This window comes from Oncorhynchus clarkii, chromosome 2 (assembly GCF_045791955.1).
Source record: "Oncorhynchus clarkii lewisi isolate Uvic-CL-2024 chromosome 2, UVic_Ocla_1.0, whole genome shotgun sequence".
NCBI lineage: Eukaryota > Metazoa > Chordata > Actinopteri > Salmoniformes > Salmonidae > Oncorhynchus > Oncorhynchus clarkii.
In genome coordinates this window covers 29,020,793-29,047,625 of record NC_092148.1, presented here as the reverse complement: position 1 = coordinate 29,047,625, position 26,833 = coordinate 29,020,793, and the positions used below count along the sequence as shown (strand labels likewise).

General features: G+C 44.4%; 1 protein-coding gene across 4 annotated transcripts in view; it reads right to left on the bottom strand.

The window, feature by feature from the left end:
• The window catches only part of LOC139366273 (igLON family member 5-like), a 145,332-nt gene that overhangs the window by 64,090 nt on the left and 54,409 nt on the right, over positions 1-26,833 (bottom strand). The window contains exons 1-2 of one of the 4 annotated variants that reach the window (XM_071103594.1): positions 18,802-18,868; positions 16,052-16,183 (exon numbers count right to left, since the gene is read on the bottom strand). The exons of 2 other annotated variants lie outside the window; for them this stretch is intronic. In XM_071103594.1, the coding sequence (XP_070959695.1) occupies positions 16,052-16,097 (46 nt within the window). In that variant the 5' untranslated portion in view covers positions 16,098-16,183; positions 18,802-18,868. Of the gene's footprint in view, positions 1-16,051; positions 16,184-18,801; positions 18,869-26,833 lie in introns of those variants that run through there. One more of the 4 variants, XM_071103585.1, reaches the window with a different exon arrangement.

Below are 26,833 nucleotides of genomic sequence, written 5' to 3'. Positions count from 1 at the left end.
TCTGACCGCAGGGCGCCACAGAGGGTAGTGCGTACTGCCCCAGTACATCACTGGGGCCCGAGCACCCCTCCACCCAGGACCTCTATACCAGACAGTGTCAGAGGAAGGCCCTAAAGATGGTTAAAGACTCCAGCCACACAAGTCATAGGCTGTTCTCTCTGCTACCGCACGGCAAGCGGTACCGATGCACCAAGTCTGGAACCAACAGGAGGACCCTGAATAGCTTCTACCCCCAAGCCATAAGACTCCAAAATAGTTCAATTGTTAACTAAATAGCTACCCCGGATTATCTGTATTGACCCTTCTGCACACATTTTATGACTAATCACATACTGTATGCTGCTGCTACTGTTCATCATCTGTCACTATATGAATCCTACAGACGAAGAACCATATATGTGACATTTACAAAAAAAATGAGATATACATGAACAATCATTATTGGACACCCTTTTTCTATAGTGAACCGGTTTCACAAGCTTTCCACGCGCTAATTAACAATAATTTTTAATTTAAAGATAGGCTCTCGTGGAATAACCGTTTATGTGCACCACTCAGAATGGACGGACAAGCGCACAACCTTTCTGTTGCTGATGAAAATCGCAGAAATGTGGGAAAGAAACGTAAAACAAAACTAAAAGAATGGAAAGACAGGCAAAGGAAGATCTTACGGGATGCGGGAAAACCCTATACAAATCGTAAGGGTCAAGAAAAAAACTGGGAAAAGCTGTCCAAAAAAGGTATGTGGAAGAACCGTATATCAAACAATCAAGCTAGCTAGCTATAGAGTACAGTAACTAACATGTATGTTGTGGGTTGTCTAATTTGTAACTATAGAGAAAACATATTAGCTAAAGTTCGTTGGCTACTAACTCATTCATTATCGTTACAAATGTTATTGCTAGATTATAGAAGAAACATAGCTAGCTACTTTTTCTCCGTCCACCGGATGATTCGACATGGCTACAGTAGCTAGCTTGTTACACTGTATCCTGCAGGGAAGAGCGTGTTCCACGACGTGCAGAAAGGAGTGTGGAAAGTGACTGATGAGCGCAAGCGGCATCTGTTCAACAGTTTCTACACTGTCCCATACGAGAAACAACAAGCGTTGATTCTCTCCGGCTTAGAACAGGTTAGAAATAAGACAAAACGCCTATTATTATAATAGCTATATTGAACACTTGCATAGTTTAACTTTGACAGTAATGATACGTACATTAACGTTAACTCTAAAAGTGCTGTGTTACACAATGGTGCAATACAAACTCATTCTCTGTATAGATTGGGAGTGTTTTGTAGTTCTATGGTATGTTCACATTGAGGGCTTCATTTTAAATGAGACTAAGATTTCATGACTCAACTTTTAAGAAAAGTCATCATTGCTAAAGTTGATAGACCACCTTTAAATGAACCTCCATACAAATGAATGAACTGCATAGTGCATTTAAGTTATTTACATGAAGGGCGTCTGTACTTGAAAGTACTTAAAACATCATATCAGGTGTTAAAACAGGACATCTTACAAGAGTCATGCAAAATGTCACACTGTTCTTCCACAAACTGAAATCATCACTGGAGATATACTGTTCTTCCACATTCTAAAAATTAAAACGGCAATAAAAAAAATATTTTTTGAAATAACAAATAAATATAAATTGTTGTTGGAAGATATGGGTATGGTGAATTATTTGTCAACCACAAAACACCTAATGTGGTACACACAATTAATAATATAAAAATAACTGATTATCTTAAAATGGAAAAATTGTCACATATATGGTTCTTCGTCTGTAGGATTCATATGCCTAGTTATATGTACATATCTACCTCAATTACCTTGTACCCCTGCACATCGACTGGGTACTCATTGTGTATTTAATTAGACTTTTATAATTACATGCTTCACTTTTCTATTATTTCTATTATTTCTCTATTTTCTTTCTCTCTGCATTGTTGGGAACCATTTCACTGTTAGTCTACACCTGTTGTCTCCGAAGCATGTGACGAATACCATTTGGTTTGATTCGGAAACATCCTTATCTTTCGCTTCTTCGTCTCCTGCTTCCAAAAACACTTTTTTTTCTTTCATCTCTGTCTCTTCTTTTTCTGTCTTGGTGAATCTCTCTTTTCTTGCCTCCTTTCCGCCATTCTCCTCTATTTTATCTCATATTTCCCTTCAGCTTTTTTTCTCTCACCTGTACAGTAAAATAGATGTGCTTTGTCAAGTCATCCAGCTGTCTTTGCTGTATGGGCAGGATTCTATATCCTCTTCTTTGTTAAACAATACAGTGTCAATAGCTCCCAACTTGTCCCATACAACACCTCATCTCTACTTTCTACTTGACAATGGAATCCTGCCTCACTGCTGTCTGTGATTTATGAGTCCTGGGTAAAAACATGCACCCTCTCTTTTTTTCTTGTGCAGTGATGGACTGCCCTCTTCAATTCAAACCACAGGTTTTCAATGGGTTTCAAGGCAGTAGACTGAGATAGCCATTGGAACATTTTGATTTTGTGGCCAATTCACAGTCTTTTTTTGTGGATTTTGATGTGTGCTTGGGGTTATTGTCTTGCTGGAAGATTTTACATATACATTTTATTCATACTGGGCGGCAGGGTAGCCTAGTGGTTAGAGCGTTGGACTAGTAACCGGAAGGTTGCAAGTTCAACCCCCCCCCCCCCCCAAGCTAACAAGGTACAAATCTGTCGTTTTGCCCCTGAACAGGCAGGTAACCCACTGTTCCTAGGCCGTCATTGAAATTTGTTCTTAACTGACTTGCCTAGTTAAATAAAGGTAAAATAAAAATGTTGCAGATGCTCTTAACCTATTTTTCACCTAGTTGACTCTGGGATTCAAACCAGTGACCTTTCGGTTACTGGCCCAATGGCTTTAACCGATAGGCTACCTGCAAAGTTTCAATCAGAGTCAATCATTTTTTTTGCCAAAATATCCTGGTACTAGGCAAAGTTCATGATGCCAAAACCACCACTGGTGTGCGTGGCAAAGGAGCTGTATTTTTCATGTCATCTGACCAAAACACCGGTTCCATGCCAATGCTGTTTAACAAACTTTGTTGATTGGCCACGCACACCAGGGGTGGTTTTGTCATCGAAATGAGAATGCATGAGCAGAAAAGAACCCCATACCTACTGTAAAATATGGTGGTGGGACTTTGATGTTATGGGGCCATTTTGCTGTCACTGGTCCAGGGGCCCTTGTAATAATGGCTGGAATGGTATCGAACACATGGATGTGTTCAATACCATTCTATTAATTCCATTCCAGCCATTACTATGAGCCCGTTCTCCCCAATTAAGGTGCTACACACACACACACACACACACACACACACACACACACACACACACACACACACACACACACACACACACACACACACACACACACACACACACACACACACAGCAGTACTAGAGAGTGTCTACTCCCATGTCTACTCCACACACATTCAGACCACAGACTCTCCTCAGAGGGGCAGGTCCCACATGGGCCCCATTAAGGGAATCATCTATTCAATTAGAAAGCCTGTCGTTCACCACCCCAGGGCCCAGTGTAGTTCTCAGCACGGACTCTGTCACAGCCAATCACTGAGGTCACAGCAGAGGGTAAGCTGAACTGCTGGAAGGGCCAAGCCAATGATATCATCTCCATGACAGATGGCTGGATATGTGGATGATTCAATGATTATACTCAATAAGTGGATTAGTAGTGAGAGAGAGAGAGAGAGAGAGAGAGAGAGAGAGAGAGAGAGAGAGAGAGAGAGAGAGAGAGAGAGAGAGAGAGAGAGAGAGAGTACTATTCCATGTAGCTATGTAATGACCTTGGCAGCAGCTCAACTAGTCCGCCCGCCTGGTGACTTTGCTTCACTCTCTGCCCTTTATGATTGACCAGCAGGTTGCTGGTCGGTCTGAATTCTGTCTCCATGCCGGACCAGTGACTACTACATCCCACTCCTAGCTTCCTCTGTGACATCCCATATGCACACAAGTATAGTCGTAATAACACAGATGCACGCACACGCTTACACACACACACACTTACATGCACAAACACGCACGCAAGCACACTCAAACACGCGCACACGCACACACGCAAACACACACACACATCTAGTCATCACATTACCATATTCTGACTGCATGGCTAGAACAGCTAGAATCAATGATTAGTGGAGAGTGCCTCCTTTTAGATGTTAGATTGGACATTGGATTACATGTCGCGCAGTTACGGTCAGCTATTACTATTCTAATTTTCCTTGCGGGGGGGGGGGGGGGGGGGGGCAGGAGCCGTGGGAGTCTCCTGTGCAGGCCCGGCGTGTGTTTTTGTCACAGTGTGTGACCATGCGTTGAGGGCCAGCCAGCACCTCAGACCCAGGTCTCATGAATAAGACATGGCCAGAGAGGGTCCCGCCGGGGCGCACTCTGCATCGTCCATTTGCCATTTGCACGCTTGGCCAAAGCCATGGAGGACGAGCGAGGACGGGGTACGCTTTAGGAATGCAGGGCCGAGACACAAACTACTACCCAGGGTGCTATAGGGCCAGAATTCCAAAGCTGCTTAATATTCATTCCCCTCCTATTTAAATTCCAACCGTGGTGTAACAGTGGAGTAATTTGCATGTCATGCTGTGTTACATGAGGTGTGCCTGGGGTTTGACTCATTGGGGTTGGTAACTTTCCATGCCATTCTTTTCCCAATCATGCTTTGGTACAATGAGCCTGTTGATTTCACAAAGAAACAAAGGCACCACGAAACTATTAGGGATCTTACTGATGTAATAGGCAGAGTATTTCTCAGTTGCTCTCTATTTCTGCAGTCATACGTTGCATCCAGACATTTTAACTTTAGCATCTACAAAGGCAGTGCTCCCGTAAAGGCCTATTGACGCCTCGCAATGATTTAGAATAATAGGCGACATCTTGCGGTCACAGCATTTGCAAATTCAATACGGCAAAAAGAGCAAAGTAAATTGCATGAAAATCTGAACATTGGGTGCTCTTTGGAAGAAAAAGAAAATCGGTATTTCACTATTTCTGTCCAGGCTGGCAGATCAGAATGGGTTAATGACTTCCCCCCTTACACACCCGCCTGATAACCCCGCGGGAGGTCACACCAGCATCGACCCGTCCTCCTCCCATCCCTCTCTTTCCTTCTTCTTCTTCCCCTTCTTTTTCTTGTTCTCCTTTTCCAGCCAAGCAAGGCAGAAGGGAATCAATAGGAAATCAAGGAAACGGCTGGGAAATGAGTTGCTCATAAAACACTACAGAGTAAACTTTTACTTCAAAGGGAACTTCTGAAACGAGGGAAGAAGGGGGAGAAGAAGGACGCGACGGCCTGTGAAAGAAACTTTGATGCCTCGGCTTGCCAATGTGGAGCAGCAAATTGAGGTGAGGAGTCACACTGGGGAATATGGGCACACAGTGGGGATCAGATGTCAAAAACACCACTGACGGATGTGACAACTGAATGGTTCTTCTGGGTAAACGCAACCTGACAGAGCCTGTCTGAAGGGGTTACTAAGGATGCTGAACACGACTTGTTTTCTGATGAGCTTTGAACAGGAGAGGTGATTGGTGAACCACATCTGAAATTGGGTCTGGATACCGGTCTGATCTACGGATAGTCCCTGGCACTACACTACAGTACTCTCCATCCCTACACCCTACACAAAAAAGGTGCTATCTCGATCCCTTTGAAGAACCCTTTTTGGTTCCAGGTAGAACACTTTCGTTTCCAGATAAAAAAAACTTTGGGGCATCCATGTAGAGCCCTTTTCATAGAGGGTTCTACATGGAACCCATAAGAGTTCTACCTGGAGCCAAAAAGGGTTCTGCCTGAAACCAAAAAAGGTTCTCCTATGAGGACAGCAGAATAACCCATTTGGAACCCTTTTTTTGTAAGAGTGTACACACTTACTTCTACAGCGTTTTATCCAGTTCTACACCAGCTACTCCCAAGTCCCTGTCCTCCTTTAGGCTTCTTCACTTCTCTAATGTTTACTGCTCTGAAAGGTTGACATAACCCTGTACCTCAGAGCCCATGGGCCCCCTCAAGCTTTAAAGGCACCTTTCAATTAGAGAAATGATCGAACTGCAAAGGGGAGGCAGGACAGTACGAGGAAGCAGTGAAGAAGCCGCTCTGGTGACCTCAGGGTTGATATCCCCATTTAGCAGAGTGAGAGATCACCAACGCTGGCCTCGGACATCAGGCTAAACAAATGAGAGCAAACGAGGGAAAGGGAAAACACCGGATTGTGCCCCGGAAGCCACCTATAGAGAACGTGTCTAGACCAGCCAGACGGTTCCTGTTTTTTTTTTTAAGACACAAGATAAAAACTTGGAGCGAGACGAGGCTGTTATGCGAGGAACCTGGAAAAGAGGGAAGAAGAGCTTGTGGGGGAGGGACGCCTTCGATCAAATGAGTACTGCCTATGCCCTAGAAACAGTTCCCAGGCCAGCCCCCACAGAAAACACACCAAGTGTATAGAGTATACTGAGTACATCAAACTGCCAAACAGCCTGGCACACAACCTCCCAGGATCTTAACCCATGCATGGCCACAATGAACAAATGAAACCCATTATACACACACACACACACACGCACACACACGCACACACACACACAGAAATGTTCATAAGCCTTCTCTCTCTCTAACATGCACACACACAAACAGGCGATGACCCAAGATCAACTGCCTAGTGCCTAGACACACTTCCCAGGCCAGCCCCCACATAAAACAAGCTCAGTATACAGACATAGTACATTAAACAGCCAAACAACCGAATACAGGACACATCCTCCCAGGCCCTTAACCTTTTATTGGGTGATTCAGAGTGATTCTTGGTAGTCTTTAACAAATCTAATTTGAAACAAAATGAGACACCTCACACACATGGTTATGGGCTTAAAAAAAGAATGCACCTGTACCACGTCAGATGTGCTGTAGAGTTGAAATGTATTCAATTTGAAGTTTGAATCCCGATATTACACTTTATATACATCACAGAAGACTGAAATATAACAGAACTATCAAATCAAATCAGATGTTATTGGTCACATACACATGGTTAGCAGATGTTATTGGTCACATACACATGGTTAGCAGATGTTATTGCGAGTGTGCCCGAAATGCTTCTAGTTCCGACTGTGCAGTAATATCTAACAATTAATCTAACAATTCCACAACAACTACCTAATACACACAACTATAAGTAAAGGGATGGAAAAACAATATCTACCTATAAATATATGGATGAGGGATGACCGAGCGGAATCGCTCATCCATATACCATCTAGGCAAGATGCAATAGATGGTATAAAAATAGAGTATATACATATGAGTAATGCAATATATGTAAACATTATGAAAGGGACTAGTGATCTATTTATTAAAGTGGCCAATGATTTCAAGTATGTATGTAGGCAGCAGCCTCTCTGTGTTAGTGGTGGCTGTTTAACAGTCTAATGGCCTTGCGATATTTGCTATTTTTCAGTCTCTCGGTCCCAGCTTTGATGCACATGTACTGACCTCGCCTTCTGGATGATAGCAGGGTGAACAGGCAGTGGCTCGGGTGGTTGTTGTCCTTGATGATCTTTTTGGCCTTGTTGTGACATTGGGTGCTGTAGGTGTCCTGGAGAGCAGGTAGTTTGCCCCCGGTGATGCATTGTGCAGACCGCACCACACTCTGGAGAGTCTTACGGTTATGGGCGGAGCAGTTGCCGTACCAGGCAGTGATACAGCCCGACAGGATGCTCTCAATTGTGCATCTGTAAAATTTTGTGAGGGTTTTTGGTGACAAGCCAAATTTCCTCAGCCTCCTGTTGTTGAAGAGGTGCTGTTGCACCTTCTTTGCCACACTATCTGTGTGGGTGGGCCATTTCAGTTTGTCAGTGATGTGTACGCTGAGGAACTTAAAACCTAGTCAGTTGTACAACTAAATGCATTCAACTGAAATGTGTCTTCCACCTTTGATCCCAACTGAATCAGAGAGGTGCGGGCGGCTGCCATAATCGACAACAACGTCTTCGGCACCCGGGGAACCTTGCTCAGGGACAGATTTTTACCTTGCCAGCTTGGGGATTCGATCCAGCAACCTTTCGGTTACTGGTGCAACGCTCTACTGTTGTGTCGTCTGCAAACTGGATGATTGAGTTGGAGGCGTGCGTGGCCACGCGGTCATGGGTGAACAGGGAGTATAGGAGGGGGCTGAGAGGGGTGGCTCGTCATGAAGCCCAGGACCCAGTTGCACCGGGCGGGGTTGAGACCCTCGGCCTCAAGCTTAATGATGAGCTTGGAGGGTACTATGGTGTTGAATGCTGAGCTGTAGTCAATGAACAGCATTGAAACACCGGATTTGTGTCAGATTTGTATTATTGTTTAAATTGTAAAAAATATGAATGATATTCCGACCCGTGAGGCCAAAGAGGGCCCATTTGGTCACTTGACTTCAGGATAGGGCTACCTTATGCATGGACCAATGAAACCCATTACATTACACACACAAGATGTCTAACAAGGCAGTTAGTCAGCTCTGGTATCCTGTACAGCATGGGGCTGTATACCAATGTGGGAACCAAATAGGGCAGACCATTAGTGAACTAGTGTTCTTTCCTCATACAACATGAGAGGCATGGGGAGTAGCAGAGGTAGGCAAATATAAGAGAAGAAGGCTTTGATATGCTTCACATATGTATTAATGGGAGTGAATAGACATAACTGTTATATGTTCAATGAGAGGAAAGGAGGGAATGGGGGAAGAAATCGGGGTAATGAGAAATGTGAGAGCGACCTTAATTAAAGCTGAGAGGAAGGCGTGTGGGAGACTAGGGAACACGGCACGCACTTCAGGGAATTTGGCGGGAAGGGAGGGAGAGGGAGATGGAGAGAGGGAGGGGAAGATGAAATACAGTATCTACAGTAACGGGGGGAAATTTGAGAAAACAAAATGGAGGGCAGGGGTGATAATTGTAAAAGTGTGTGCGAGGAAAGCGGAACGAGAGGTGGTGGAAGAGAGGAGGAGGTGGGAGGTGGAAGACAATCAGGAGGGGGACCAGCAGGGGAGCAGACTTTGGTGTTGTGAGTAATTGGAGGTGATAGCAGCTGGGCCACTAAGCAGGGAGAGTGGTTTAGGAAGAAGGGGAAGAGGAGAGTGGATGGGTACAGTCAGTGGGAAGGAAGGTGAGTAGGCGAGTGTGTGTGTGATTGTGTGTGTGTGTGATTGTGTGTGGGGGGGGGGGGGGGGGGTGTTGTAATTGGTTGGCAGGATGCTGGCGAGAGTGATCTCTGTGCTGCCCAGGGGTGTGTGTTTTAGAGGTAAGGGGGAATGGAGGGAAGAGAGAGAGAATTGAGAGAGAGAATTGAGAGAGAGAGAGAGAGAGGGAGAGGGAGAGGAGAGAGAGAGAGAGAGAGAGAGAGAGAGAGAGAGAGAGAGAGAGAGAGAGAGAGAGAGAAATGTGACAAAGAGAACGAGACATAGGTTAAAAAGAGAAAAAAAGACGAGAAAGAGAAAGAGAGAGATGGAAAACTGGAGCCAAAAAGAAATGGAGAGAAAACAGATAAAGGAGAGAAACACTGACTCATGGGAGGATTAAGAATCAGATGCAGCAAAAAAAGGAAAAGCTCAAATAAAGAAAGAACTGGGTCAGAGGCATCATGGAGGTTCACAGAGATGAGTTCAGAATTTCAAAGCAGCTCTGCTCTGACTGTCAGAGTGGCTTCATCCCAGAGAGGGCAAAGTGCAAAGGTCTCGGCCCTGACAACCTTATAGTATATGCATAGTGGCTCATTCACGATATATAAGGAACGCTGGTATTCGAGCTGCTTCTATGAGGCTGAATCAGTGTTGAACAGAGTAAGATTGTGAGTGCTTGGCGCTTTACCGTGTAATGGAGTTGGAAATAAATGTCAAGGAAGATACGCCTTTTTTCTCACAACCTTGGGCTCACAACAGTCTTTAGCAGTCCATACACAATCCTGAGTGGTTAGAGAAACTGTTAAGAGTCAGGCATTCCAAACATTCTTGCTGTGTCACCGGTGCATTGTTCCAGTTCAACCCTTAGAAACATCGTCATTATTCGTTACAGCCTCTTCCTTCTTCTCATGAGCTGACTGAAAAGTATGTGCACATGGAAATCTATTGGGAGGAGGAAGCCCAGAGATCCTTCGACTGACACATCTCTTAAAATGCCTATACGTTTTGCTTCATTTCAAGTCAAGTGCTTTGGGATTACACCTTGATATGTCGTTCACATCCATTTTTTTGAAGTTTGGCCTCAAAGTTTTGTGGGGGAGAAGACAAGGGGAGAGCAAGAAGGGAGAGGAAACAACAGCGGGAGAAGGTACAAGAGAAAGGGAAGGAGGGGGAAGAGAGAAAGAATAGAGGGTGTCAGGGGTTAACTGAGGCAATGGAGAGAGAGAGGGAAAAAGAGAGAACTCTGATGTGTCGTACAGTCACACAGTCGGGAATCTCTACCCACTGTGCCAAAACTGGTTGAATCGCCATTGTTTCCATGTAATTTCAACCCCCCCAAAATCTATTTGATGACGTTGAATCAACGTGGAAAACTGATTGGATTTACAAAAAGTCGTCATCGTAATGGAATTTAATCTTTTTTTCATCCAATTTTTTAAAAAACAACTTAATCCAATGACATGGTGAGATTTTTTATTGACTTCACATTGAAGTGATGTTAGTTGACAACTCAGACTAATGTAAATCAAAGCTAGTCGTCGAACTGACGTCTGTGTCCAGTGGATCGTGAGTCATTTAGGGGTAGAAAGGAAGAGGAGGAGGAGAAGTGGGTGATGGAGAAGGAAAGAGAGAACGTAGGCTACTAACTCAGTCAAGCAGGACACACCAGGGGGCTGCAGACAGTGGCTAACAAACCCAACCTGAGCTGTGGGCCGTTCCAAGCAGGTAAGCCCATCCACAGCCCAGACAAACCAAACACTCCAACCCAGAAATCTCTCCTTGTGGGAGGCAATCAGACAGCAGTTGAATGGAGCTGCATTTATAATGTGTTTCTCAACGCTTCAGGGAGATAATTCTGCGTGACTGAAGGATTTGCAGCAGGCACTTACATGGCCTCCCTTTTCACTGTGCCAGGGTTATACAGCAGTGTGCCTTGATAAGCATTCAAGCCACCTCCACCAACGTATACATCCCGTGATGTGTTAGTTGGAACTCTAGGCTCTTACATGTAGTATAGAATGGTCAGGTTTCTTTAGAGGGGAATTTGACTGGGGGATAAAGAGGGGAGTAATTATCAGCAGTATGTCTCCTCCTTCATGCACCCCTGACCTACATGGCAGGCCTCTTCAGGCCCTCAAGCCAACCCCCATTTACATGGCAGCAAATGTTTTCATGCCAATCAGCACTCCCAGGCTAATTTAAATAAACAAGGAATGGGGAAAAAAAAGAGCAGGTTGATCACTATTCTGCCCACACCTGCTCCTTTGCTTTCCCCCTTCATCCCTCCCTTTCCTCCCTCTGTACCTCATCCCCCTCTCCTCCCTTATTCACTCCCCCACCGCCCGCCCCCTGGAGGCTGCTCACACTTCCTGTCAGCTTCCACTTTTCAGCACCAGAAACTGGAGCTTGTTGCCATGGAAACAACCAGCACGGGGAGAGGGAAAAAATAAAGACCTATGCCGCATTGCTGGACTTGCGTGTGTGTGTGTGTGTGTGTGTGTGTGTGTGTGTGTGTGTGTGTGTGTGTGTGTGTATGTGGGTGTGTTGGTGTGCATGCGTGTGTGTGGGTGTGTGTGTGTTAGAGAGAGAGAGGGCTCATGAGTGAGCGTAGGTAAACATTTCCAATTGTGTGAATACTATGTGTGTGTGTGTGTGTGTGTGTGTGTGTGTGTGTGTGTGTGCGTGTGCGTGTGCGTGTGCGTGTGGAGAGGATCTGTGTCTGCACCACGTACTCTCCCTTCTGGTGTCCCCCAGGGCTCAGTTCTAGGCCCTTTCCTTCTCTCTATACACCAAGTCACTCGGCTCCATCATATCCTCACATGGTCTCCCTTATCATTGCTTTGCGGATGACACTCAACTACTGTACTTTCCTCCTTCCCCCCTTCTGACACCCAGGTGGCGATAAGCATCTCTGTATGCCAGGCAGATATCCTACCACATCAAGCTCAACAAGGTAGAGCTGCTCTTCCTCCTGGGGAAGGCCTGCCCACTCCAAGACATCTCAATCATGGTTGACAACTCCCCGGTGTTCCCCACCTAGAGTGCAGAAACCCTTGGATGAAACCCTGAAACCCTGTTGTTCTCTGCTTACATCAAAGCAGTGACTTGCTCTTGCAGGTTCATGCAGCAATTACCAACCAGGGGTACGTGCAATGCCGTCGGGTGAGCGCCAAATAAAAATGTGATTCACATAAGAAATGTACAAAAATCTTCACATTTTCAAACAGACCATTTATATTTTCCAACGGGCTATACATTTGGGTGAAGTTTTTTCCTCTCGCCTGAGTAGCCTCATTTCACTGCCAAAAACAGAATTAAACCATCTAGTGATCAGCGAAATAACAACACAGTGTCAAATACAGGTAGCATAGTCAAATAATTAACATCCAATCACATGAACCTTTTTGGGATAGGGGGCAGCATTTTCACTTTTGGATGAATAGCGTGCCCAGAGTGAACTGCCTCCTACTCTGTCCCAGATGGTAATATATGCATATTATTATTAGTATTGGATAGAAAACACCCTGAAGTTTCTAAAACTGTTTGAATGATGTCTGTGAGTATAACAGAACTCATAAGGCAGGCGAAAACCTGAGAAAAATCCAACCAGGAAGTGGGACATCTGAGGTTTGTAGTTTTTCAAAGCTTGGCCTACCGAATACACATTGAGATATGGATGAGGTTGCACTTCCTAGGGCTTCCACTAGATGTCAACCGTCTTTAGAACCTGGTTTGAGGATTCTTCTATAAAGGAGGGGCTCATGAGTCCATTTGAGTCAGTGGTCTGGCAGAGAGCCTCGGTCTCATGACAAGCGCTCCCGACAGAGTTACCTCTCTTTCCAATGCTTTTCTGAAGACAAAGGAATTCTCCGGTTGGAACATTATTGATGTTTTATGTTAAAAACATCCTAACGATTGATTCCATACATCGTTTGACATGTTTCTAAAGGACTGTAACAGAACTTTTCGAGTTTTTGTCTGGACAAAATGCTCGTGCCTCATGAAGATGGATTACTGGGCTGAACACACTAACAACAAGTGGCTATTTGGATATAAATGATGGAACTTTATGTAACAAATCAGTCATTTATTGTCAAACTGGGATTCCTAGGAGTGCCTTCTGATGAAGATCATCAAAGGTAAGTGAATATTTATGGTGTTGTTTCTAACTTTGTTGATTCCAAAATGGCGGATATTTCTCTGGCTGTTTTGGGCTCTGAGCGCCGTACCTCAGATTATGCTTTTTCCGTAAAGTTTTTTTGAAATCTGACACAGCGGTTGCATTAAGGAGAAGTCTATATTTTATTCTGTGAATAACACTTGTATCTTTCATCAATGTTTATTATGAGTACTTCTGCAAAATCACCGGATGTTTTGGAAACAAAACATTACTGCACCTAAGGCGCCAATGTAATGTGTCGATTTTTGGATATAAATATGCACATTATCGAACAAAACATACATGTATTGTGTAACATGATATTCTATGAGTGTCATCTGATGAAGATCAAAGGTTAGTGATTAATTTTATCTATATTTCTGCTTTTTGCGACTCCTATCTTTGGCTGGAAAAATGGCTGTGTTTTTTTCCGACTTGGCTATGACCTAACATAATCATATGTTGTGCTTTAGCTGTAAAGCATTTCTGAAATCGGACATGATGGGTAGATTAACAAGATGTTTATCTTTCATTTGCTGTATTGGACTTGTTAATGTGTGGAAGTTACATATTACTAAAACATATTTTTTTATTTTGCGAACTGCCTTTTCAGCGGAATGCTGCGCTAGAAAGGTTAATCGTTACTCTCTTGTGGGAATTCTACTAACGGTCCGTATGGAGCCAAACGTAGCTGCTGCTCATCCAGTTTGCTCAAAAATTGATAAATGGTTTTAAAAAAGTACGGCCCGCATACATAGAGACACATACCAGCACTACTGGTAGTACTGCTACTACCAGGAGTACTACACCTGCACCTGTAGACGACACAAGTTGTTCTGCTTCCACGAGCAGATCCAATGCTAGCATCAGTAATTCTACATTTGTTGTTAGCCCAGCTAGCAGGGACACTGACAGTTGTGAATCTGATGCAGCCGAAGAGCCACTGCCCCCTTACCCGGGAAAGCACCGAACAACAGACAGGGACGTTGGATCATCGAAGAGGCGCAAATATGATGAGAACTACATTGGTTCAGTTATATAGGGAGTAGTGCCTTTCCTGCCACAGTGTGTTTGTTATATGTGCAGAAGTACTATCTCACAACTCAATGAAACCTTCACTCTTGTGCAGACAATTAGAAACAAAACAAAACGAGAATTGAGGACTTTTGAGTAGTAAGACATGTATAAAAGCAACAGATACCATTAATAAGAAGAGCTAGAAGAGTCTTATATGGTGAGCTACCGAGTGGCTAGGACAGGCAAGCCCCACACTATTGTGGAGGACTTAATTCTTTATGCTGCCACGAATATGGCTAGGACAATGCTGGGGAAAAGGCAAAATAAACTATACAGACAATGCCTCCATCAAACAACACTGTTTCACGACACATCAGTGACATGGCAGCAGATGTTTTGAAACAATTACTGCTTCGCATACAAGCCAGTGAATTCAATACGTTACAGCTGGATGAGTCAACAGACGTGGCGGGCCTGGCACAGCTCCTGGTATATGTCCGTTACGTTTATGGGGGGTCAATTAAGGAAGACATCCTCTTCTGAAAACCACTGCAAACCAGGACAACAGGAGAGGATATTTTTAAAGTACTGGACAGCTTTGTGACATCAAATGGACTTTGGTGGTCAAGATGTGTTGGTATCTGTACCGATGGTGCAAAAACCATGACCGGGAGACATAGTAGAGTGGTAATGCGCATGCAAGCAGTTACTCCCGATGCCACTTGGGTACACTGCAGCATCCACTGAGAGGCTCTTGCTGCCTAAGGAATGCCTGACAGCTTGAAAGACGTTTTGGACACTACTGTAAAAATTGTTAACTTTGTTAAGGCAAGGCCCCTGAACTCTTGTGTATTTTCTGCACTATGCAATGACATGGGCAGCGACCATGTAACGCTTTTACAACATACAGAAGTGCGCAGGTTATCAAGGGGCAAAGTATTGACACAATTTTTTTAATTGAGAGACAAGCTTAAAGTTTTCTTTACTTGACCATCATGTTCACTTGTCTGACCGCTTGCATGACGATGAGTTTCTCACACGACTGGCCTATCTGGCTGCTGTTTTTTTCTCGCCTGAATGATCTGAATCTAGGATTACAGGGACTCTCCGCAACTATATTCAATGTGCGGAACAAAATTGAGGCTGTGTCACGTATACTCCCTCTCCGGCCCCTAGGTCATCAGGTTGCTGATTATCCCGCACACCTGTCACCATCGTCTCGCGTACCTGCGCCTCATGACACTCACCTGGACTCCACCACCTCCTTGATCATCCTTCCTATATCTGTCACTCCCCTTGGTTCTTTCCTTAGATGTTATTGACTCTGTTTCATGTGTTTCAGGTGCGTTGTTTGTGTTTCGTGTTTATTGTTTTGTTAATTTTTTTAAACACTCCCTGTACTTGCTTCCCGACTCTCAGCACACTCGTTACACTCTGATTAAGAAGTTGGAGCTCTTCTCTGTCTGCGTTAACAAGGACAACACACAGGTCTTTCCTTAATTGTGTGCAAGTGAACTCAAGCTTACGGACAATGTCAAATGTGATATAGCAAAGCACCTGAATGAGTTGCGTGCGCAATTAAGCAGGTACTTTCCCAAAACGGATGACACAAACAACTGGATTCATTATACCTTTCATGCCCTGCCTTCAGTTCACTTACCGATATCTGAACAGGAGAGCCTCAAGAGAACCACACCAGTTGGCATTTTCACAAACAATTCATTCTGTGGCAGCACAATGACCAAACGATTTACTGTGTGTGAGGCTCCGGAACATATCTTTGATCATGACACTGGGGAGGAGGAGAGAGTCCTTGTTAAACATTGACACAAAGTAGTCTGTGATAAATAGCACAATGTGTTTCATCTGAGTATTTGTTATAGTCAAAATAATACATACATTATGCTGTTTTTACTCAAAAACAAGTTGTATGAGCTCAGGTCAATGAGGTCTACAGGCCATAAATAGCAAATAGAAGTTCAAAACTTGTAATGAACACAATAACTTAAGTTGATAAAAAGATCTAAAAACAACATTAGGTGATAATATATGGATTATTATGGATTTATAATCAGCTATAATTTGGTGGTCATTTTGGACAGGGAACACAGAATTAATTCACATGAAACGAACACAACAGGAGGGTTAAGACACTGATGCCCTTTGCAACCACGTATCTATTTGAGAGTGGATTCTCGGCCCTCACTAGCATGAAAACTAAATACAAGCACAGCCTGTGTGTGGAAAATGATTTAAGACTGAGACTCTCTCCAATACAACCCTACATTGCAAAGTTATGTGCATCCTTTCAAGCACACCCTTCTCATTAACCTGTGGTGAGTTCATCACAATTTTCAATTAACAAATAAAGTTGTATATGTTAGAGGGCTAAATAAAGAGCAAAATTATTCATTGCTATTATAGTATTATTTGTGCCCTGGAGCTCTTTGTCCGTTCCCAAGATCCGGGTTGTGACAAAAACCCACACTCATTCTTATGTTTAATAAATGTTTCGTATAGTGTGTGTAGAGCAGGCTTACAATGATGGCACAAAAGCAACATTTCAGAGTCCGCACACTCCACTGGTTTTATAACATTATAACAGGGGAGGTTAGCATGTCTTGGGTGCATGATCTTTGACCCTCTCTGTAACTTTATCACTCATCCGGACTCATGGTAGCCCTTACCCGGGAAATTATTATATTCTTATTTCTAATAAAAGTGACTCCAAAATGACAGTACATACACTTGAAGTCTGAAGTTTACATACACTTAGATTGGAGTCATTAAAACTTGTTATTTCAACCACTCCACTAATTTCTTGTTAACAAACTATAGTTTTGGCAAGTCGGTTAGGACATCTACTTTGTGCATGACACAGATTATTTCACTTATAATTCACTGTATCACAATTCCAGTGGGTCAGAAGTTTACATACACTAAGTTGACTGTGCCTTTAAACAGCTTGGAAAATTCCAGAAAATTATGTCATGGCTTTAGAAGCTTCTGATAGGCTAATTGACATAATTTGAGTCAATTGGAGGTGCACCTGTGGATGTATTTCAAGGCCTACCTTCAAACTCAGTGCCTCTGCTTGACGTCATGAGAAAATCAAAAGAAATCAGCCAAGACCTCAGAAAAGAAATTGCAGACCTCCACAAGTTTGGTTCATCCTTGGGAGCAATTTCCAAACACCTGAAGGTACCACGTTCATCTGTACAAACAACAGTACGCAAGTATAAACACCATGGGACCACGCAGCCGTCATACCGCTCAGGAAGGAGACACATTCTGTCTCCTAGAGATGAACGTACTTTTGTGCGAAAAGTGCAAATCAATCCCAGAACAACAGCAAAGGACCTTGTGAAGATACTGGAGGAAACAGGTACAAAAGTATCTATATCCACAGTAAAACGAGTCCTATATCGACATAACCTGAAAGGCAGTTCAGCAAGGAAGAAGCCACTACTCCAAAACCGCCACAAAAAAGCTAGACTACGGTTTGCAACTGCACATGGGGACAAAGATTGTACTTTTTGGAGAAATGTCCTCTAGTCTGATGAAACAAAAATAGAACTGTTTGGCCATAATGACCATCGTTTTGTTTGGAGGAAAAAGGGTGAGGCTTGTAAGCCGAAGAACACCATCCCAACCGTGAAGCACGGGGGTGGCAGCATCATGTTGTGGGGGTGCTTTGCTGCACGAGGAAGGAAAATGATGTGGATATATTGAAGCAACATCTCAAAACATCAGTCAGGAAGTTAAAGCTTGGTTGCAAATGGGTCTTCCAAATGGACAGTGACTCCAAGCATTCTTCCAAAGTTGTGTCAAAATGGCTTAAGGACAACAAAGTCAAGGTATTGGAGTGACCATCACAAAGCCCTGACCTCAATCCTATAGAAAATGTGTGGGCAGAACTGAAAAAGTGTGTGCGAGAAAGAAGGCCTACAACCTGACTCAGTTACACCAGCTCTGTCAGGAGGAATGGGCCAAAATTCACCCAACTTACAGTGGGCAGCTTGTGGAAGACTACCCAAAATGTTTGACCCAAGTTAAACAATTTAAAGGCAATGCTGCCAAATACTAATTGAGTGTATGTTAACTTCTGACACACTGGGAATGTGATGAAAGAAATAAAAACTGAAAGAAATCAATCTCTCTACTATTATTCTGACATTTCGCATTCTTAAAATAAAGTGGTGATCCTAACTGACCTAAGACTGAGAATGTTTACTAGTATTAAATGTCAGGAATTGTGAAAAACTGAGTTTAAATGTATTTGGCTAAGGTGTATGTAAACTTCCAACTTCAACTGTACCATTCATTTCTATTGGGCAGAAAATAATCTGAAACACAACCAAAATTAACAGCATAAGCTTCCAACAAGTAATATGGGAACAAATACCAAACCTGTTACTACTTTATTTATAGGGAGTGGCTCCTAATCCATGACTGGATATTTTATTTCTGCGGCTCTGTGTCCGTGAGTGTGCGAATTCTTGCAGTTTCTCGCAGGAATTTGGGACACTCATTCTCTCATGCTGAAACCAGATTAGATACATAGGTAGTTAAATCAGAGTTAAAAGCCAAAAAGATGATGTCACTAAGCAAAAAAACAAACAACAACCAAAACAGCACGCATTTGGTGTGTCATACTGGTCTCTGACTTGCTCAACAAACTTAATCGTTTGAATTGAATGTCATTGAGAAAACAGAAAGCTGTCATAATGTATATTTTTGCAAACATCCTTTCTGGATTTAAAAGTACTAATCATCTAGTTTTTCAAAAGTATATGTAATCTGATTACAATATTTTTGCTGGTAACATAACTGATTAAATACAGTTTTTTTGTCATCATAATCTTGTAACTGAATACATGTAATTAGTTACTCCCCAACCCTGGCTCCATTTAAGACTCGGCTATTGAATCGTCTCTTTTTGCCATTGGATCCCAGCATCCCCCAATAAATGGATCCTTCCACCAGAGCTGTCTCCATAGCCTTTCCAGCTCGCCCTCTGCCGTGAGGTGACATGTTTTAGTAGAACATCAGGATAGGTTAGGGAGGAGCGACCCGAGTGACGCCCATTCTCATTCAACCCCAGCCCCACAGTCCCACCAGCCCTAGCAGCCCCCTTCTCTCCCCTATTCTTTATTGATCCCACAATCGCATCAAGCATGTTTCCTTGAAGATGCAATTTCCACCACATCAACACAGAGGGCTGGAGCACTCTGTTCCAGCCGCAGTCGCGGCGCGATTGATCTTACCCCTACCTTGCCGTTACCGGTGTCAATATTCTCACACACACGCGCACAAACACTCACGCACACACACACAAATTTGTTTTACCATCTTTGTGGGGACCAAACAATTAATTCCCATTCCAAATCATATGTTTCCTAACCCGAACCTTAACCCTAGTTCCAACCCCAAACCCCTAACTCTAATTATAACCCTAACCTCAATTGCAAGCCTAAACCTAACCCCTGAGCACAGAATTTTTCCTTGTGGGGACCGGTGAAATGTCCCCCCTTATTTGAATGTTTTACTATCCTTGGAAATACCCCCCCCCCCCCCCCCCCCCCCCCCCCCCCCAACTCACTTACATCTCAACAGTCTGCTTCCAATGCCTGTGTCTCTTTGAGTGAATGAGGAGTTCATAGGCAGTGAACCAAAATACAGCCTTCAGAGCCCAGGGAGCAGAAGGATGTGGCCCCCATCAAGACTGGAGTGGCTGCCCAGCACCACCAGGGACAGGGAAGATGGGCGAGGCTGATTGCTGAGAAGGTTCATATCTACATACACACACGCCTGCCTGCATGTACGCAAAGTCAGACACATATCTGTACATATCTGTACACATGAACACACACACACACACACACAGTATGCATATTTAAACACACACATACATTATCCTATGCAAGTTCAGTACACATCTATGCAACCTCACATACACAAACACATCTTAGTAAACACACACACACACACACACACGTCTTCCTCCCCCAGAGTTGTCAGACCTTCAGCAGTGAGGGCACAGCGGTCTGTAGCCCCAAGCCTCTGAGACCTCATCTGATTCCACCCCCCTCTCCTCCTCCACCCCATCTCTAATCCGCTTCTGTTTTCTTCTCTGTAATCTTGTCGCGAACGCATTTCCGATATGACTAACACCTTCCCCCACCATTCCTCTTTCTTTCTTCTCCACCTTTCTCGCCTTCCCTTCTTAAATTACCGAGGCAATCATATTTAGCGATTCCCTCGGCTTGTTTATCCTTCTCCTCCGCAACTGTTTGAATATTGAAATTGTAATATTTATTCATTTGCTTCCCTTTTTTTCTCAGGGAAGAAAGAATTGTAGAAGGCCGACAGAATCGTCTGGGATTTAATTGAGTGGGTCAGTGGCTTTGGATGAATTATTAAAGTCGAAACAAACAACTCCAACACGCAGGCTGTGGCAGAGCTGGAGAATGATGTGATTAAAAACGCTGCGTGCTTGCTCTGGCCCCTCTCTGTTTCCTCACACCCACCCTCCTTTCCTCCCTACGTTGTTTCCTAACTCCCCCATACTGAACGTCCAAGCTGTCTGTCACATTTCTTTTTAGCAGACTCTGCTAGTGACTGGCCTTTGCCAGTTAATGTCAGTGTTTATTTTTGTGTTTGCAATTATGCCGCTCAGCATTTGACGACAGTGTCGCCTTGAGTGATAGGTAGGAAAACAGGAGAGGACACACACACAAACAAGTATGTACACACCCACCCACACACAAACACCTCTGACCGATTTTACCTGCCGCTGTTTGATGTTTAATACTCCATACTTAATTACTTAATTAATACTCCATACTTAATTACTTAATTAATACTCCATACTTAATTACTTAATTAATACTCCATACTTAATTACTTAATTAATACTCCATGCTTAATTACTTAATTAATAAATTAATACTCCATACTTAATTGCTTAATTAATACTCCATACTTGATTACTTAATTAATACTCCATACTTGGAAGAGGAAGAACATTCTAACAGTTTGCCTAATTTCTGTTTATGTGACAACACAAGCTGGCATAATGTAGAGAATCATTGTACCATCTAAACTGCAGTGAAATACAGTATATTTTCCATGACTAAAAATGTTGTATATTCAGCTGTTTTTTAAAAGCTGAACATAACCGAAAGTAAAATACTAAAAAACGAAACCTGTCAAGTTGAAAGCTCTAAATGTGTGTGAGAATATCACAGCGAGATGAAATGAAAATGTCTGGACCCACTAGACGGTTACCGTTCATATGCCATCTCACAAGCTGGGCTCACTCGAACAGAGGAAGAGTAAATTCATTATTTGTCCGGATAGGCTTTCTGACATGATGTGGCACTGGACCCTACGGCGTAGGGTCCAAAATGTCAGTCGGAGCTGGTCCAGAACCGCTCAAAGTACCCATATGGAGGACTTAACATCCAAAAGTGAATAGATAGATAACTCATTAGGCGGGCTAAATAAATAAGAGGAGTGTCACATTGATGAATGACGGTCACAAAGCAGCGGGCTGTGTCCCTCTTGAATTAGGATCCAGCAGCTGTGACGCAGTCACATACCCGGACTGTCATCCAGTGACATATTTGGTTAAGTGGCACGGAACATTGGAAGTAGTTGCCCCCGATCACATCCCATCAAGGGGAGCCGTCACATAATCACATCTCTAAACATCATTAATTACATGGAATAACCTCTATTTCTACACAGGCTCCAGAAACATACACTGCCATATGGATGCATTTGCCCTCTACATGTCCTATACAGAGAAATAGAATGAAAAGAAAGGGGCCTTTTCCTGAACATTGAGGGTGACAGTACACAAGGGGGGGGGCCTTCCAAGCCTTTAGCCTTCCAAGAACACAGTGACCTCCTTTCTCTTTCCTATCCTCTTTCTCCCTCCCTCGTTTATTAAACAGAAGGAGATTCTAATACCTGGAACCAATACTTCCAGCGGCTCTGTCTCATCCCCCTGCTCCTCTCCTCCGTTTAATCAGTGAAAAGCTGGGGCTCACCGGCCTGTCTTAGGTAATCAACATCAGGGGCCGTAAACTGCCGCTAATTGAATGGTCTCCTCATTGTCATGCACAGGGACACTCCATCTCTCCTTCCCCTCTCTCCACCCCTCTCTTTCTTTATCCGCCTCCTCTCCTTACAAGGCCCCCAGAGCCCTTCGATGGTCTACTCTGCCTTTCCTACCGAACGGCGAAAGAAAACAGGCCTTGTTTGAAGTAGATAGGGGGAGCTGATGGGGGAATTGAAGAGGGAGGGGGTTCTATAGAAGGAGGGGGAGGGTTTTGAGAGGAGTGACACCAAACAAACCAGTTCAGGTACGCCTGAGCTACAGCCAACAAAGAAAATTAGGAGGGGTGCTGGACAACCATGACAGAAATACAGCAAAATGGTTTAACAGGTAAGTCCTTTTGCTGGACACAAATACAAACATTTTGGTGGAGGTGAGATTGTGGGTGAGAAGAGGTGGGGGGGATCAAGGGTTGAATGGGGTGAGAGAGGAGAGTGTATGAGCACGTGAGCATGTGTGTGTGTGTGTGTGTGTGTGCATGAGCGTGCACATTGTGTTAAATGGCTGAGAAGTCTCATGCTTTAGGCTGCCAGAGGTACAGGTAGAGCGGTTTTAGAGCATATTTCTGTTAGATGTCTGTTCTGAACAAAACGAGAGAATTACCGTAATAACCTACCAATTTCGGGGACAGACAGTTTTGCAGCCACCAGGCAATTTAGTATTTTTTATTATTGAGTGGGGTCCATTGTGAGCATCCATTTTGTACCCAGCATCTCCCTCCTGCCTCTTTCTGAGCCACTCAGTAAATACCCAGACACAGGCCATCAATGTGACCAAGCACATCTGCTCTGCTAGACCGAAGAGGTATGGTACCAGACTATGGATGCATCCAGAATGGCACTCTATTCCCTATATAGTGCACTACTTTTGACCTGAGCCCTATGGGTCCTGGTCGAAAGTAGTGCACTTTACATGGAATAGCGTACCATTTGGGGCGCAGCCAGAGAGAGTAATTAGGGTTACATCACATAATTGGATAGAAATCACATGACACATGAGTCATAATTGGTAGAGACAGGGGTTTTATGGGGACGTAGGCGTCCCTATTTGTAATACAGTTGTTGCATAAGGTGTCTGCTTAACCTGAACCAATCACATTGCTCACACTTTAGATCACTGGTGCATCTGCATATTCACAATGAACCCCCAGTGAGATACCTTGCTCCAGGCTCATACGGTATGGATGTCTTTGGGGAGCCACACACACACACATACACACACGCACGTGCCACTCTCCAACCAGAAGCCCCATTCCTTATCCACCACTACACCACTGTAGGCTGGAAGCAACACACCAACCCACCACCTCTGGCAGACTACAGAATCACTCAGGCAACACTCTAGCCACACTACAGCACACTCCAACAACTGATTATCTTTTGTGTGTGCCCCTCTTTCACCTGGGCGCCTCACAAAACTGTAATCATTCTTCCTGGTACACCCTCGCCTCTGCCTCCCGCCTCCACAGCCCTCTGGCAGCTGCTGCTCAGCCAACCATCTGGAGAGAAACTGACGACCCCTTATCCCCCCTGGCCCATCATACAGCTGGCCTACTGAGGGAGAGACGGAGGGAGCGAGAGAGAGAAAGAGATGGGAGAAAAAAGAGGTGGAAGGTAAAGTGGGTGAGAAGAGAGGGATAAAGAGAAAGGGTGAGAGGAGAGATGAAGCAGGAGAAAGAGGGAGACGTAGGAACAGTTGGAGTGACACCAGTGTGGCTGTCCATTATACCTCATAAATTGTCTTTCAGGGCATCAATGTAAGGGCTATTGATCTGAGAAAGACAAACACACCCCCCCCTGGGCCCTAGAGACCAGGCCTCGCCTACCATTGATGATGTTGCCCGCTCTAGATTTTATCGCATTTCATTCATCTCTCTCAGGCAGGACTTGTCTCTAGGACCTCTCTCCCGTCTCTTTCTTTTTTGCTTCCTTGCCTCTTCGACTCTTGGCATCCTGGCTCAACATTCTAGGCAAACCTTGTAGGTTTCTCCTCCTAATCTCTCTTCTTCCTGTAATGAGATTCCTTGTAGAGGTGAGATGTTGTGTCAGCCTTCCTGGTGAGTCGGTGTGTAAGTCAGACAGCCACTCTGAATCAGGGAGTGTGTCAGCAGTGTTAAATGGTACATAGTCCACCGTATATCTCGCATCAACTGTCATAAATCTTTCTGACGTTGAAGGAGATTAAAATCAAAGCCCCCTGTTCGCCTAAGCAACCAGGCTGGTTTCACTGGCATGTTCACAGCGGGTTGGTCTTTAACCAATGATGGCCCTCCTTACTGCATGAAGGAGCCATGATTTCCCTGGAGGATGACAACCTGTGTATGTTTCCTCCTTTATTTTCCCTCCCATCCTTGTTACCAGACACATATTTTAAAGGCATCACACTGCACTTTCCATCGCACACCGGGCGCTCATTTTCTCTAGCAGGATTTCATGATGAGATCAGTTGAGTGAGTCTGGCAAGACATTATCAAGTGTTTCATGCTCTCTGCAAGCTATATTTGCCAACCCCCCCACCTCCCTCCATCTTGGCTCTAAATTGATCCTCCAGTGCCTGGATTTCACTCAACTGTGCAGCTGTGGGAGGCCTGTTCTGCCACCACAGGGGGCTCTGGCTCCACGATGGCTTGCTGGAAAAGGTTAGTGGTTAAGCTCCGCCAGGTGTGGCCATAGCTCCTCCGAGACTCTGGCTGGCTTTGCTCATTTGCACTCTACCTCAGGACTTAATTACCAAATTCAACTCGTTATTTGGATAATAACTCACACCGGCTGTTCTGTTAGCTTTTTCCACCGGTTCCTAATGAGTGGCTAATTAAAAACTACCTGAAGGAGCTCGCCCCTGGTGAACCTAAACCGTCCGTTTTCTAACGGGGGAGCTGGGTCGGCGAGCCATCGTCGCCTGGTTGTCAGCACCAAAGTAGGAGCCACCAGCGGCCGCCTCGGAGGTATGTAACTCGGCATAAACCAGCACGACTCAATTCAGGCGTTGAATCCTGATTAGATCAGCAGATTTAATTTCTCTCTGTTGTTAGTCCCTGTTGCCTCTTTGTTCCAGTATGCTTCCTTTCCAAAGTGCTTCTGGTGGGGATGGGGGAAAAGGGGAGTAGAACAACAGCGGCAGCCGCACCATCTTTTTTTCTATCCCTCTAAAGGGATAAGTGTTTCTGAAATGACTGGAATGTTTTTTTCCCTCCCAAAATTACACCCAATATTTTCTTCCCACCCATATCAGCCCACAGCCATGAGCTACCAAGGCTTCAGGGGGGACAGTATGGCTTTAGTGCTTCTGACGTCTTGCCACACACAAAAGCGACAAGGAACAAAGCAGCAAGGCCGCTTCATGTTCATTCCCTTGCCGTCCCTGGCATCTGCACAGAGAGCCGTCAGAGGCTCCATACTGTACGCCACAACGCTGTGGGCCAGTGGGCCTACATGACGAGTGAAGATGGAGGGTTTGGCTGTCAGGCTAAAGGTCAGAGTGTGTTGGACGGGCTTCTTCGTCCGCCAAGGTGTCATCCGCCCGGAAATGATTTACAGTGATCCTTTTAATTAGGCCCGCTCAAGCATGTTAGCGGACCTGCTACGCAGATCAGCGGTGACTTATTACGCATGCACTACTGCAGACCTGGATTTATGAGAGGTTTGGACAGAGCAACCCGCGTTGTCGCTCCCTCCTCTGTGGTCCCTCCTTTTACCGGAGCCGTGTTGCCTTTTGTTCTCGTCCCAATCTGACATGCCAGAGGACACGCAGGGCTAGCATTAGCCTACTGCCAAGGGTTAGCATTAGCAAAGGCTAGCGCCTCATCCATCAAAGCCGGTGTTAGGTTAGAGCCGCTGCCTCTGATGCTACCTGTTTCCTGGCTGATCACTCCTAAGCCCACCTGTCCTTGTTCGCTTGTTGCTCCCTGGAGAATTTCAGGTACCAATTCGAAGTGACTGATCCAATTCCACACAAGCTCAGCGATTCCAGGTTCCATATCAGCACATGGAAACGACTGTGAAATCTTTGAAAGTCAATTTTCTTCTAGTTTACTTGCCCTTTTCTCTGTCCCATGGTGCTCATTTGGGCTTGGTAGATGTTCCATTGAATCTCTGGCACGATGCGAGGCAAGCTGATGAAGGAACAACAGATATCAGACTGAGATTGCTCAGATCAAAAACACTGGCTATGATTGGCCTAAATACAAAGGTATCCAGCTGTATTACAGTGACAAATTGGTATGCAACTCTATAGCCTTATGAATGGTGCTCACTGCTCAGCAACGATACAGGCTCAGCATACACACAATCAACAACAACACTTGCTATGAGGGAATGA